This window comes from Capra hircus, chromosome 16, assembly GCF_001704415.2.
Source record: "Capra hircus breed San Clemente chromosome 16, ASM170441v1, whole genome shotgun sequence".
NCBI classification, from domain to species: domain Eukaryota; kingdom Metazoa; phylum Chordata; class Mammalia; order Artiodactyla; family Bovidae; genus Capra; species Capra hircus.
Window position 1 is genome coordinate 47794331 of NC_030823.1, and position 12764 is coordinate 47807094.

The window sequence follows — 12764 nt, forward strand, 5'->3', positions numbered from 1 at the left end:
TACCCAGAAGGCCGGGAACGCGGCGGCACACCCCCGCCTTGTGCGCAGGCGCAGCGCGACGGGGGCGGGGTCGCGCACGCGCGGCGGCCCGGGCGGGCCCGCCTGGTTGTCATGAGAGCGGCGGCCGCGGCCCGGGCGATGGGCGCTGGCCGCCGCGGCTGCTCCTCGACTGCCACCGCCACTGCGGCTCGGGGGTGCGGGCCGGCCCGGGGCGGCGGCGGAGGCGTTGCCTGAGCTCCGCAGAGGGTGCGGCGCTGCCGAGGGCCGGCGGAGATCCTGAGTCTTGCGAGTGTCCTGACAGGTACCTGAGCGGGCCGGGGTGGGACCGACGTGCGGGGTTTGGAGCGGCGGGGCCGGGTCCACACGGGCCTCCGTGGGCGCGGCCCGCGCGCTGCGTCACCGCCCGGGCGGCCCGCGGCGCCTGCGCTCGGTTCCTGCGTTGGGCGGCTGCGCGAGCCCGGCGACCCCGACTCCGTGCGGGCGAGGTGGGAAGGAGTCGACTCTTGAACCTCTTCGGCTCCGAGGACTCTCTGGGGCACTTGCGAACCTTGAGGTTGCTGCACCAAAAGCCATCTAACTGTGTGCCATTTACCATAAACCGTTTAACTGTGTACTACTTACATTTTCGTAAGAAAAAAGTGAGTACAAGTTTGTCTCCTAAGCCTTGTAGCAAGACATTTGGAAGTTGCTGAATTGTTTCAGCGTAACGTAGCTATCCAATTTCCCTGGTGCAGAGTGAAAAGCTGACTCCGCAGGGATGCCGGAGATGGAGCTGGCGCTGGTTGTGGGGAGAGGACCTCTGCACCCTGCTAGCTCGGGCCCGACCGAGCTCCGGGTCCCCCCAAAATGTTAATGATGAATTTTGTAGTGCCTGATATTAGTGTCCTCAGTGACACCCCAGGTCTCTTACAGAAGACTTGAAGGATTATGCAGAAAAAATTCTAGGGTACAGGGTGGAAGGAGGTGGCCGAAAAAGAATCCTTTTCAAATACCCAAACAGAGGTAATAACGTTGCCTCTGCCGTTCCTCGGCACTTCTCCTACCTGGCTCCTAGATGCCAGGGCTGTGTTTGGGATTTATTGAAGCCGCACTGTATAGTGGACACAGCCTTTATTCCGATTTAAAGGGCCCCATTTCTGAGTCTTAGCGCCATGGCCGAGGGTATTGGTCAAGATCAGAGACTCTGGAGCTTGAGCAGCCTTAGGACAAACCTGCCTGCGTGGCTTCATAGCTGATGACCCTGGGCCAGGCCTCTCTGTGCCTCAGATTCATCATCTCTACATCAGGACTGTCAGAACTGTCATGAGGGTGTAAACACGTGTATCTGCATGGAGACACACGGTGTGAGGAAGTCGGTCTGTACGCACATAGCAAGATGAATAAATAGCATTTCAGATCTGCAGAATTTCAGGGTACATGGTCACACTCAGGTGAGAATATTGAATAGATAACCTCTTTTGTTCAAGGTGGGATAGACAGTAACAGCACCTTTAAAGGTGCTGGAAGGATGTGGGCAATCCCCAGCACTCTCAGGGCTCTCACCCTGAGCTTCAATAAGTTTGGCTGGACTTTAGAATCTACCACAGGAAGAGAGGGTTAGAAAGGCAGATTGGGCTTGAGTAGGGTCCCTCAGGCAGGGCAGTGCTCCAGGTCGAGAGGCCTGGCTACTGTCTTCTAAAGAAGACAGTGGATCCCTAAGAGGGGATGTATTCAGTCATCCTTCCAAAGGTGGGGCCAGTGACACTTGGCACAGAGGGTGGACTTAGAAGTAGATGGGCTGGGGGAGGTATGGAGACTGAGGGGAAAGTCAGCCCTGGCTGTGAGCCTGAACCCAAGTGCGTGGGAGGAGCCGCAGGCTGGGCGAGACTGGTGCCCGTCTGGCGCTGGAGCTGGAACACAGGCCACGCTCTGCAGTTGCTGTGGATTATGTCACACACGTCCATTTTCTGTGCCTGCATTTCATCAGTTTCTGGGTTAGTTTGTTGTTCCTCTACTATCCTGTGAAATCCTTCAGCGAGCTTTGTATGCCGAATGACTGGGATCTTTAATAGTGGTATCTCTTTCTGTTTTTAATGCGTTTGTTCATATAGTCCAAGAAACCTTAGCAAATGCCGGCCAGTAATTAATTTGTCGACATAGTCCTTTTCAGGGTATCAATAACAGTCAGAGGAGGATCCAGATCCATGCCGAGCACGTTAAAACAAGCATGTCTTACGTGGGGTGTGCTCATGCGTCACCGCCTCCTGAAAAATCTCAGTTAATAGTGTGTCCCACCCCAGAGAACCTTCTGGAGAAGGCTTTATCCTCTGTGTTTTTGAGGGCTCTTGGTTGCATACTGACCCTTCAGCTAAACTGGCCAACTGCAGAGCATCGACGGCCTTAGTAACTGGGGAGTCAGTGGGAGTCTGTGAGTCCTTTGGGCTTTAAGTCCTGATGCTTACCAGGTGGGGGTGCCTGCCTCTCTCAACACTGCTTCCCCATGTCAGCCCACCCCCTGCCCAGAGCTCCCCGCTACTCTAGCAGCCACCCTCCTCCCAACTCTTACCCCCTACCCCTGATGCTGTGCTGCAGCTCAGCCCCTGCAGCAGAGTCCTGGGACTGAGCAGCTTGGTCCTGTTCTCATGGCTCCTGAGTCAGTTCTTGAGGAGGACGTGGAAGTCTTGAACTGGCTGAGCTGGGAAACATGCCCCACAGGCAGGGGCTGAAGGGTGCAGGGTGTGGGGAGGGCGGAATCATGGAGGGAAATTGGGATTGAGGTGCTGTTTTCAAAGGAGTGGGCAGAGCTGGGCATCATTACAGCCACGCTCAACATGATGGTAGGTAGCTGTGAGCCAAGCCAGGTGCGAATTTTTTCTCCTGAGAGAAAAAGTCATCCAGGCAATACTTACCCATCTCCCCACCGTTGGCCACACAGCCTGGCTCCAGGAGCACGGTTGTGCACGGAAGCTTCTGTCTGTGGTTCTGCTCTCTCTCTGCTGGTCAGCGTTTTCATGTAGCAACGGTTATGCTGTTGATTAGACGGCCCCCTTTCCCCCTTATCTTTGTATAGCTGTTTAACACACTGGTTTATTAGTTTCCTAATTTGAAAAACTTTGTATTCATATCTTAGCAAAAGACCTTGTTTTTGCTATAACAGAGTAACACAAACTGGATGAATTAAAGCCACAGAGATATATTCTGGAGGCTAGAAGTCCAAAATCAAGGTGCACGTGTGCAGGGCCACACCCCCTGTGCAGATCCTCCTGGCCCCTCCCAGCTCTGGTGTCCAGGTGGTCCTGGTGCACTTGTACAGGGCCACGCCCCCTCTGCAGACCCTTCCTGGCCCCTCCCAGCTCTGGTGTCCTGGTGGTCCTGGTGCATGTGCAGGGCCACGGCCCCTGTGCAGATCCTCCAGGCCCCTCCCAGCTCTGGTGTCCAGGTGGTCCTGGTGCACTTGTACAGGGCCACGGCCCCTCTGCAGACCCCTTCTGGGCCCTCCCAGCTCTGGTGTCCTGGTGGTCCTGGTGCATGTGCAGGGCCACGCCCCCTCTGCAGATCTCCTGGCCCCTCCCAGCTCTGGTGTCCTGGTGGTCCTGGTGCACTTGTACAGGGCCACAGCCCCTCTGCAGACCCCTTCTGGGCCCTCCCAGCTCTGGTGTCCTGGTGGTCCTGGTGCATGTACAGGGCCACGGCCCCTCTGCAGACCCCTCCCGGCCCCTCCCAGCTTTGGTGTCCAGTAGGGCCACACCCCCTCTGCAGAACCCATCCTGGCCCTCCCAGCTTAGGTGTCTGGGGGTCTTGATGGCCTTGGCTTGTAGGTGTGTTGCTGCAGCTGCTTGGCCCTTGTCACTTGGCTCCTGTCTGTGTGTGTCCCTGTCTCTTTACTGATAAGGACACAGTCGTGTTGAAGCAGGGCCCGCCCTACTCCCATAAGACGTCCTCTTAACTTGCACACTGTTCCTAGATGTCCTGTCAGTGGTCCTGGGAGTGAGGGCTTCAGAGCGCTTTGGGGACACAGTGCGGCCCACAGTGCTGCTCAAGCTCTTTGGACATGTTAGTATATTTGGGAAAAGTCATGGTAACTTGAATGATACTCTTAAGTAATATCAGAGGTGCCTTAGAAATTACATAATGGGAACTAGACTGTTTCAAAGCAATGGGATAGGCTGACTGGGCTGTGAATTGCTTGTGTGTTAGCGAGGCGAGAACTAACACATAAGTGACACTCGTGACGGTGTCACTGTGTGCCCCCGAGCCCCCCGATTTTGAAGCCATCTCTCCTGCTCTCGCACACAGCCTGGCTCACAGAATGCCCCACAAGATCGGATTCGTCGTTGTCAGCTCATCTGGACACGAAGACGGCTTCAGTGCCCGGGAACTGATGATCCACGCACCGACCGTCAGCGGGTGGAGGTCACCAAGGTGGGCGGGATGAGGGGCCGTGGAGGGTGGGTCGTCAGGGGCACGTGGACTCTCTTGGTCTAAGTGCTAATGTTGTTACAACTCAGACACAGGACCATGCAAGTGTGGGGTTGTGCTGCCGCCTCAGCCATCTAGTTACATGCTGGACGCTTTTCTTTCTATTTTTAATGAAAATTTGTTGAAACTTTTCCTCTATAACTTTACCCCACATTCACTTAAGTGTGCACATATGGAAAAGTAGAAGGAGAACTGCCTGCACACTCCGCACCACCCCCCCGCCCCCCACACACACCCAGTTCCCTGCTTGAGGGCCAGTCTGCATTCTCTGTGCTGGGTGGTAAGGATTTTGCATCTCACTGCTGTTGTGTAACATAGGACCTCAACCCAGAAAGTCTCTTTAAGATTCCTCTGGAATGTTTATTTTTACACCTTTAAAAATGCTCGTTACTTGAGTGATGTAACACTAGTGAGTGTTTTTCAGAAATGGATTCCCGAGAAGCCTTCTTTCTTCCCCAGAGGTGGGGCAGAGTTGGTTATTGGGCTGCCCTGGGGCTTGGTCGGGCTTCCTGGGTGTTGTCAGCGTCAGCCGCCTGAGGCTGCTCGCCTCCGGGGTCCGCGCTCCTCGAGCCTGGTGTTCCAGGTGCCAGGAGAAGGCTGACTGTTGCTCCTAAGTCATGAGCGTGTGAATCTGTGTGACATTTACACTCAGTCATGTGCTCGTGACTTACATTTACTCAGGAGGTATGTTGCTGAAAAGTTGAATGCAAATCCCATTTAAAATTCAGACGCATTTTCCTCTCGGAGTTTTTAAGAAATGATTATGTAAAACAAAATTTAAAGTAACGTGACAGTTCCAGATTGTATGATGGTCCTGACCCACGACCCTGGGCCTGAAGGTAGCCAGCTGAGCAAATGAAAGGACCAGGGAGTATCAGGTGAAACCTTTTGCGACCAGTGCACTTGCTCCCTGATTTTGTGTAATTGGGCTTCTACCTCTCCTGGAACATTGTTCCATGTGCAGTAGGCAGTATTTGCTGTCGTTCCAACACCTCCTTACTCAGCAAATCGGTAACTGGGGAATATGTACTCTTTAGCCAGTAAGTTAAGTGATCGCCACTGGGTGGCTACTCCTGTGGCTGTGGAATCGGCCAGCTCTTCTAATGGTGGGAAGAGGTTTCTAATCATGTTCGTTGGCACCTACTCTGATGGGAGGAGAAGGACCCTCCCTACAGAGGCAAACCCAGGGTCCTCTACTGTGCCTCCGAGAAGCTCCATGTAAGGCAGCTAAGGAGGTTTAATGGGGTGGACCCATTGGGGGTGGGGGGGTTTATTTTGTTATGAAGAGAAAGTAGAACAGCGAATATAGCAAAAGCGCACTGTTGTTTTACACTCCAGCTGTGGAGACGACGAGGTGTCCAAGCACAGGGCCATTACCAGGACTTCCACATGTGAAAGAGTAGCCAGGAGGAGATGTAGGACCCCCTCCTCAGGAGCAGCATTTGTGGACTCGTTTGTCCATATCAAGGAGTCATCAGCATCATTCAGCCAAGCCTCAAATATGGCGTTATCACATAGTGAGAGTCTTCCTAAATACAGGGGTATGACAGCCAGCTTACACACGGTCTGACTCGCATCGGCTGCTCCATTGTCGTCTGCATGTATATCCAAGAGAGCTTGAATTAAGCCACAGAACAGGGGCACGTGGATTTCGTATTGTCACCTTATAAGAGGGCCCTACAGAACAGTTAGGTACAGAGTGGCATTGGGATTCCAGAGAAGTTACATGCAGGGTGAATAAGGGGTCGCTGCTGTCATGGACAGGTCGTTTCTGGTGATAACTCCAGCAATCAGAGAGTACCCTTCTTTCACAGTAGATTGGGAAATGCGTACAAAGGTGTCTGTCCAAGGGAGAGAGGGGGAAATAAAGTAAGAAGCAGTGGTGAGAAAAGGGCATATGGGCCTGGCCAGTCTTGGCCATCCGTCTCGTCAGATGTTGTCTGCTTCCATTCCTGGAAATTGGTGCTTTCACATGACCACTCGTTGGTGTGCAGGGCCATCCACTCAGGGCTTGGTGCTCTCTCTAGGTGTGACGTGAATCCAGGAGCTTAGCCGCACAAGGGTTGGTTAGCAGTACCTGATGGGGCCTTTCCAGTGAGGTTGAAGGGAGTCCTTCTGGGGTGTCTTTTCCAGAAGGTGAGATCTCTAGGCTGCAAGGTGTGATGCTCACAGCAATCGTCTCCCGGGAACCTGCTGTGAGAAGGCTATGCTATTAAAGCACGATCACTGTCAGTGGGAGCAGTAAGGCTCGTGCAGTACTGAAGCACGGCTCTGTTTATCAGCTGTAGGTCAGAAGAGGCAGGACTGGCTGTCCTGGGCATCCTCTGACCATCTCAGTGGGTGAGTGTTTGAGTTCCCAGAGGGGTTGATCTGGGGGTTTATAGGGACCAACAGTGATGCTTTTGGCCAAGGTATTTGGAAGGTCTCTACAAATGAAGCTTCCCTGATGGCTCAGGCAGTAAAGCGTCTATCTACGATGTGGGAGACCCGGGTTCGATCCCTGGGTTGGGAAGATCCCTTGGAGAAGGAAATGGCAATCCACTCCAGTACTATTGCCTGGAAAATCTCATGGACAGAGGAGCCTGGTACAGTCCATGGGGTTGCAAAGAGTCGGACATGACTGAGAAACTTCACGGTCACGTACAAATGTTGCCAATTGGGTCTTAATGTCATTAATGCGTTAGATTAGCCCTGTGGATTGAGAATGGTAAGACAGTAAAAGTGTAAAACTGACCAGACAGCACAGACCCACCTGTCCAAGTGTTCAGCTACTGAAGTTCAAGGGGTTTTCCAGGTGTAGATGGTCTTTTCTAACAGGATCTCAGTCACAGAAGAAACAGTAGCCTTTCTGCAGGGGAAAGTTTCAGTCCAGTGAGAAAACGTGTCGCTCATAACTAAACATGTTTATGTCCCTGAGATGGGAACAGCTGAATAAAATCCCTTTGCCAGGCCTCACATGGCCCGTGAGCAGTTTAATGCAGTGCAGACAGGCTTTCCTGGATTAAGTTTCAGACGGATGAACAAGTAAGGGGGTCGCTTTTCACAACCTTATTAATATCGTCCCTCCAGTACTGGCTCATGAGCTCTGTCGTTTTTGCCAGTAGACCAGTGGCATCATGCGTGTACAGTGGGCAGTGATGGGAACTCTGGAGCTTCTGCTAGGACCAGATTGTGGTTTGGCCCAAACCAAGAGTTCTCTTTTTATCAAGCCAACAGTTATTCAGTTCCCAATATTGTTTTTCCTTTCCTGGGGCCAGTTGTTGGGCATTTCTAGTCAGTGTTCCCAAATTGTCCTCTGGGGCACATGGGGCTGTCTCTTTGGACCACGATAGAGGTTTAGCCAGAGGTTCCTTTGAGAGCAGCATTTTGGCAGAAATGCCAGCAAGGTCATTTCCTTTTACTTCCAGGGAGTTGAGTCAGGAATGCCCAGGGACCTTGACAGCAGCCAGAGCAGGTGGCATGAGTATGACATCTAATAAATCTCAGACATAAGAGCCATTTTAAACTTTATTCCCATCAGAGGTAAGTCAAGCTTGCTGTTTCCATATCGTCCCAAAGTCATGGGCAACTGCAGAGGCATACAGGCTCTGAGTATGAACGCCGGTGGTTTTGCCCGTGGCTGCACCACGAGCTTCTCCTGTTGGGCTGAAGCAGCCACAGGTATCGGTGCTGCCTTGACAGTTTCAAGAGGCGCTACGACAGCAGCCCCACGTGGTGATGCCTTTTCATCCTGTGAATAAGAACCTTAGTAAACCATGGAAAATCTGCGTTGGTCAGAGGAGTCTCCTGTAAGTTACTACAGAGTCAAAGGGGATGTGTCGGTGTGAGCCGTCTGAAGGAGTTTTGTCGGTGAAGCGGGAGAGGAGTAGCAGGGGTGAGGTTATTACAGCAACAGTGAGTTATTCAGGAGCAGTCAGAAGGAGCGTTTCCCAGGAAGTGAGACGGCTGGCAGGCCAGCACGGTGAGGGTTCGGGAGACCTCAACTGCACAGGCTGCAGAGATGGTCAGAGGAGCCCGGGGATTAGCTTTTGGTGCCCGGACTGGCTCGGAGACAGGGGGCTGTCCCCACGGCACAGGGTCCAGCTGTCGGCCATATACCCGATGGGTCGATGATGGTCCCTGTGTTTTGGGGCAGGTACTCCAAGGGTATTCCCCTCCTCCTCATGTCAGAGAGGAAGAAAGGAAACTGAAAGCTGGGATGTCCAGGGGCAGGGCCCTTATTAAACTTCTCTTTAAAGCTCCAAAGGCAATATCATCCTGATCTCCGCAAATAAAAGGACCAAGTTCGTTGGTTTTTAGAAAACATACAAGGGCTGGGCCTTAAGAGGGAAATTTGGAATTCAGTTTTGACAGTAGCCAGCTATCCAGAACACCTTGTAATTGGACTGAGTTTCAAGTTTGGGGAAGTTGAGAATACCGTGAAGCCTACAGGAATCTAAATGTAGCCTCATTCTAAGATCAGGTGCCCTAAATACTGAATCTGAGTTTGAGCAAATGGCAGTTTTTCCTTAGAGACCTGGTGTCCCTTTAAAAGGCTTAACAAGTGAATGCTGTCTTCCTGTGAAGTTTTAGAGGAGAGCACAGAAGCAAACCATCCATATGTTTTAACAAAGTAGAGCCTACAGAAAACTTGATTGTCCAGATGAGCCTTTAAGGTTGGAGAAGTAAGGGGGACTTGCAGGGCCTTCCCTGGTGGTCCAGTGGTTAATCTCACCCTCAGGAAGCAGTCCACGGAGCAGTCACAGGGTGATTCTGCTCCTGGTAGGAACGGATGCTGGTCTTAGATGGGTTTAGGGACCCCAGGGTGCCAGGGGTATCGACGTTGTGGATTCTGGAGGTTCTGGACAGACCTCCATCCTCAGCCATTGCATTTCTCATGGGCAAAACAGAATGCTGCAGGGACTGATACGAGCGAGCATGGGGCCCTGGCTTTGAAATCTTCTGCTATGGACTTGGTGCCTCTAAGGACCTCTATTTAATTATAAGGTATTGATTAATTCTGGGGAGAAGTTTTAAGGGATATGTTTAAATATTAATGTGAGAACACTGGATTCTGTGAATTTCAGTTGGAGATTTTTCATACAAGGAGAGCAGTAGCCTATCCAGTGGTGACCAGTGATTAGTGTCCTTGAAATCAGCTCTAATACATCTGAGACCGAGCAAGTAAAAGATAGTGGAGGTCATTCAGTTCACCTGGTTGGCTATTTTGACGGCCAGCAGTTCAAATTCTAGACCTGTTTCCCCTTTCAGGAGAAAGAAATTCCAGGATGGCACTTTCCTAAGAAATCTCTGCTCCTGCTCGAATAGGGGTGAAAGAACTGAAGGAGAAAAGAGTATGTGTCTCTCAAATGGCCTGAACAAAAGGGAGCGGGTTCCAAGATGGGAACCTTCTGGGGTTCGTTAGACATCCCCCGCTTTTTCAGCTGGTCAGCACTCTGAGGCAGAAGCTCCCTGAGAGCAGTGGGCTGAGCACCGAGAGTGTGGCTCTGGTCATTGAGGATACAGATTCCTTCCCAGTCCAGAGGGTGGTTTCTCCAAGCCAATTAGGAGGTTTGGGAAGAATCCCTGTGGTTCCTCAAAGCCTGGTACTTGGGTTAGAAGGACATGGAAAGGTTGTTTGGAGCATGGAAGGCATCTGCAGTGCTTAAGCCCTAAAGGTCTTCCCCCCACTCCCCACAATGTCCTGGCTTTTTGCAGTAATAGCAGAGACTAAGGGGTTTTTTTTGTTTGTTTGGAGGTGTGACAGGGGGCTCTATTTGTTGAAGATTAAGGATGTTAGTGGCTTTCCTTTTGGTTGAATCATCCAGGGCTCAAACAAGCTGATCTACCAAAGTAACCAGACCTGGAGTGGACATGGTTTTCCACTCTATCCTGGTCCTTTTAACTGAAAGAGAATCCCCATTCAGCCCATTCATGAACACAGAGTTGGAGGCAACCCAAGTGAATTCAATATCCAAAAGAAGACCCAACATTCTCAAGTCAACTATAGTGGTCGTGAGCAGGGTTTATAAGTTTCTGCATGCAAGCCTGAATTTTGTTCCAATCATCAGGATTAAGAAAACCTTTGGAAACTGTTCAGTGAAAATTTCTAGCAAGTTCTTGGGTTTCCTGCTGTCAGTCAGCATCTGTTTCTCCAAATCCTTTTCAGGATTTTCCCATCAGGCAAGTTTCACGCAACGTCAGTCCTGACGGACATAAACCTGAGAAGCTAGGTTGCTAAGTTCAGAAGTGTACTGGACTCCTCAGCAAACACATGGGGTTCCTCAGTTCCTTTGGGAGCATCTCTGACTGTAGCTCAAAGTTCAGCTTTAGTCCAGGGACCATTAAGAACCCAGGGGTTTAGCATCTGGACCCCTAGAAGGCTAGGCTTTCAAGGGGCAGGATTTAAGTTCAGGGAAGGGAGAAATGCGGAGGGTTTGGAGAAAAAGGAAAGTTCAGCCAGAGGGGTGGGGGGTTGCAGAGGAGTGGAGGATGAGCAGAGGGGGAGGGAAGGTGGCACAGGGTAGGGGGAGGGACCTCAGAACCCATCTTGTCTTCTTTCAATTGCTTGTTCATCCCCACTATTTCTGCTTTATTGACTATGCCAAAGCCTTTGACTGTGTGGATCACAGTATACTGTGGAAAATTCTGAAAGAGATGGGAATACCAGACCACCTGACCTGCCTCTTGAGAAACCTATATGCAGGTCAGGAAGCAAACCTATATGCAGGTCAGGAAGCAACAGTTAGAACTGCATGTGAAACAGCAGACTGCTTCCAAATAGGAAAAGGAGTGCATCAAGGCTGTATATTGTCACCCTGCTTATTTAACTTCTATGCAGAGTACATCATGAGAAACGCTGGGCTGGAAAAAGCACAAGCTGGAATCAAGATTGCTGGGAGAAATATCAATAACCTCAGATATGCAGATGACACCACCCTTATGGCAAAAAGTTGTTGCTTTAGGGGTTAGAATATACATCCTTAAGTTTAACAGTCTATCTTAAGTTGCTACTGAATGAATTCACATGTGATGTGGAAACCTGCAACTTTGATGACTGAGTAATATTCCCTTGTATATATGTACCATATCTTCTTTATCTGTTCCTGCGTCTTGGCCGTTGTAAACAGTACTGCAATGAACACTGGGGTGCATGTATCCTTTTGGATCATGTTTTTCTCTAGGTACGTGCCCAGGAGTGGAATTTCAGGGTCGTATGGTAGCTCTAGGTTTAGTTTTTTAAGGAACCTCCATACTGTTCTCCACAGTGTCCATACTAATTTACATTCCCACCTACTGTGTAGGAGGGTTCCCTTCTCTCCACACCTTCCCCAGCATTATAGTTTGTGGATTTTTTTGATGATAACCACTGTGGCTGATGTGCAGCAATGTCTCACTGTAGGTTTGCTTTGCATTGCTCCGATGGTCAGTGGTGCTGAGCATCATGCGCCTGTCGGCCGTCTGTATGTCCTCTTTGGAGAAAGGTCTGCTCAGGCCTTCTCTGGCTCCATTTTGCATGGGGTTCCCCTTCATTGCTTTTCACAGTGTATTGTCCTTTATTGTAATCAGTTTGAGGGGTACTGTTGATTCACCTGTAAACTCTCAATAAGCTACCTTTGAATAGCTAAATCATAGCCCTTTTTTTTTTTTTTTTTTTTTTTTTTGGTCGCACTGCATGACTTGCAGGATCTTCATTTCCCAACAGGCATGGACAGGCATCAAACTCTGGCCACAGCAGTGAAAACGTCGAGTCCTAACCACTGTACCACCAGGGAATTCCCATAGCTTTTTTTTTTTTTTTTTTTTTTGAAGGGTTTTAAAATACACAATTTCAAAATTTTGTCAGTAGTCTTAGTTTTCCTTAAACAATTTTGTAGTTGTTTTTTTTAATAATAAAGGTTTTTTTTTTTCACACAGATTACTGTGTCCCTATGTCTAGAATGGTCTCACCACCAATTATAGTGTCTGTGCCCTGCATTGAGAGACAGTAAAGATCTTAAATGTCTACAGCAGTCTTGGCCGAAGGGGATTCGAAGCTCGAATTGCTAGGTTCCCCATTTCCTGGCTGTCCTGCCCCACATGGGTCTCTTTTAACAACAGTGGCAATTTTGAAAACTCAGCATTAGGAAACCCCAGGGATCTCACCCCCACAATAAGAGCGTTTTGTCCATCGTCACTGGCCCCACTTTCTCAGTCAAACACAGAAGTGCCCAGAGCCCCATAAGCTCAACCTAGCGTTCCTCCCTGTCCGCTCCTTCTGTCAGGATGGGCGGGAGGCTGGCACGTGGGTCGGGGAGCTGGGCGGGGAGCGTGTTCGTCTGTGTGGT

The 12764-nt window shown here is 50.6% G+C and overlaps 1 protein-coding gene and 1 non-coding gene across 2 annotated transcripts in view; both read left to right on the forward strand.

Annotated features, from left to right (window-relative positions):
* CEP104 (centrosomal protein 104) overlaps positions 106–12764 on the forward strand; it is a 40463-nt gene continuing 27804 nt past the window's right edge. Inside the window, exons 1-2 of the mRNA XM_018060459.1 lie at positions 106–301; positions 4276–4401. Of these exons, the coding sequence (XP_017915948.1) occupies positions 4289–4401 (113 nt within the window). The 5' untranslated portion in view covers positions 106–301; positions 4276–4288. The remainder of the gene's footprint in view (positions 302–4275; positions 4402–12764) is intronic.
* MIR2320 (microRNA 2320) lies at positions 8519–8591 on the forward strand. The gene has a single exon (NR_129667.1). It is a non-coding gene; the product is annotated as a microRNA 2320 (primary transcript).